We start from the raw sequence: 2,414 nt of genomic DNA, 5'->3' as shown, positions 1-2,414 counted from the left end.
GATTATGTCTAAAGAAATTATAATAAAAACAAAATGGATTTGAACCACTTTGCCAGTCTTTCAGCAACCTGCTAGTCTCCCATAAGTCAAGACATATTGTTTAATTACATTCACTCCTTCTACAGAAGACCTGTGTGAGTTATTTTAAAAATACAAGAACCCCACAAACTGTCCCCTATAAACACCTCTATTGGTGGCAGGTTGTTTGCATATTGTTCCCCAGGGATGTCCTTGCCTTGCTGTAGTGAGATAAAAGCTCAGCTGTACTCTTGCTTTCAGTGATTCCACTTCTAATTTCATCTCCTGAAAACGATGAGTCCTGTCCAGTCCCTGTTTTTATTATTGCTTTGGATTCTGGGTAAGTAGAGAATGAGGTACAGGAGAAGAATGGAGGGTGAGTTCTGACTGCCCATGTTGGCTGTCCATGTATGGTAAGGCAGGTCCTCTTTTCTAGGATGGACACATGAGCTTCTATTACTTGATAATGAGAAATTACAGATGAGATAGGATTTGTGCTAAGAAGATTCTAATGTAGATGGGAAGGTGTATGAGCTTTAGGATCTTCAACTGAATTGTTTTATAAAAAAGCATTTGATACATTTTTAATAATCACAAAACATACCAGAATCTCACTTGAAATAAGTAACAAAAAGTAATTCACAAAGATTGCTTGGGAAATTTGCAAATGACTTCGCACTGTTCTATTATAATTACAGGAACCAAAGGTGATGTTGTGCTGACCCAGACTCCATCCACATTATCGGCTACCATTGGACAATCGGTCTCCATCTCTTGCAGGTCAAGTCAGAGTCTCTTAGATAGTGCTGGAAACACCTATTTATATTGGTATCTACAGAGGCCTGGCCAATCTCCACAGCTTCTAATTTATTTGGTATCCAACCTGGGATCTGGGGTCCCCAACAGGTTCAGTGGCAGTGGGTCAGGAACAGATTTCACACTCAAAATCAGTGGAGTGGAGGCTGAGGATTTGGGAGTTTATTACTGCATGCAAGCTACCCATGCTCCTCCCACAGTGATACAGACCCTAACAAAAAATGTCTTGCTTGAGGTAGCCCAGCTGCTAATGTGCTGTTTATATGGAGAGGAGCAGAACACTCTGTGTCTGTGCAAGAGGAAGAGCATGGGCAACATGACTAATTGTTGACAACTGAGAACTCTGGCTACACTCATCTGGGTGGATGAGTGGTTTATTTAGACTTCCAAGTGCCAGCAATTTCTAATCTTTTTAGTTTACTAGCCATGGTATTGGCTCTGGAGCAATAGAGAAATTCATCTCATTAATCTAGTTTATTGTTGCAGATTTTAAGCAAAATAATTTTGCATTAACTTCTTGTCTTCTGTTGCTTCCTTTTAATGATGTATGCATTTTTGTTAAATTTTCATTTAACTTTTTAAATACTTAGATGTCTATCCATATTATCTTTTTCTTCTTTTCTTCTCTGTAATTCAGTATTTATTCATATTATATCCCAATCACAACACCCTTCCTCTCCTCTTAATCCCACCTTTAAAAATCTCCACCCCTATTACTCCTGACTCTTCTTAGAAAAGGAGAAGACTCCCTTGGTTACCACCCTACCCTTGGACATCAATTCCCAGCACAACTAAGCACCCTCTCTCCCACTGAGGGCCAATCAGGCAGTCTAGGTTGTGGAAGGGGATCCAATGGCATGCAACAGAATCAGATAGCCCCTTCTTCAGATGTTAGGGTATACATCATGTTAGGGTATACACATGTATACCAAGATGCACATATGCTGCAAATATGTGGTGGGCCTAGGTCCTGCCCCTGCATGTTCTTTGGTTGGTGGTTCAGGCTATTAGCCCTCAGGGGCTTGAGTTACTTAAATCTGTAGATGTTCTTGTTACATCCTTCAGCCTTCCAGCTAATCCAATTCTATCCCGTAGTCTTCTCAAGATTGTCCAATCTCTGCCTGATTTTTGGCCTTGAATATCTGTATTTGCTTCCATGTACTTTTTCTTAAAAATTCTTAGGAGACAGTTATGGTAGGTTCCTGTTTGAAAGTATAGCATCAACACTGTTGACTCTATCTCCAGGAATGGGTCTCAAGATGGTCCAGTCATTGGATGGCCATCCCCACAGTCTCTGTTATTCCTTCATTTCTGTGTATATTGTAGACAGGACACATTTTGGATTGCAGAGTTTGCAGGTGACTTGAAGCCCCCTACTCCCACAAGAATTCCTGCCTTATTAAAGGAGGTTACAATTCAGTTTCAATATTCCTCAAAAATAGGAATATTGACTAGGGGTGTAGCCACTAGCATGTCCCAAATGCCAGGAAAAAGAAACTCCAAGGACCCAACAGGGATGAGATAAACTAAAATGCCCAACAAAGGGGAGAAAGAACCTGTAGAGACCATATTCAAAGGTT

The 2,414-nt window shown here is 40.5% G+C and overlaps 1 gene segment (V, D, J or C); it reads left to right on the top strand.

The window, feature by feature from the left end:
• Nucleotides 1-229: 229 nt before the first annotated feature.
• On the top strand, nucleotides 230-1,227 carry LOC690786 (immunoglobulin kappa variable 2-29-like). The segment is given in 2 exon segments: nucleotides 230-358; nucleotides 717-1,227. Coding segments are annotated over 2 exon segments (495 nt in total).
• Nucleotides 1,228-2,414: the final 1,187 nt, after the last annotated feature.

This window comes from Rattus norvegicus, chromosome 4, assembly GCF_036323735.1.
Source record: "Rattus norvegicus strain BN/NHsdMcwi chromosome 4, GRCr8, whole genome shotgun sequence".
NCBI lineage: Eukaryota > Metazoa > Chordata > Mammalia > Rodentia > Muridae > Rattus > Rattus norvegicus.
The sequence above is the reverse complement of the archived record's forward strand: the minus strand, read 5'-3'. Positions and strand labels throughout refer to the sequence as shown.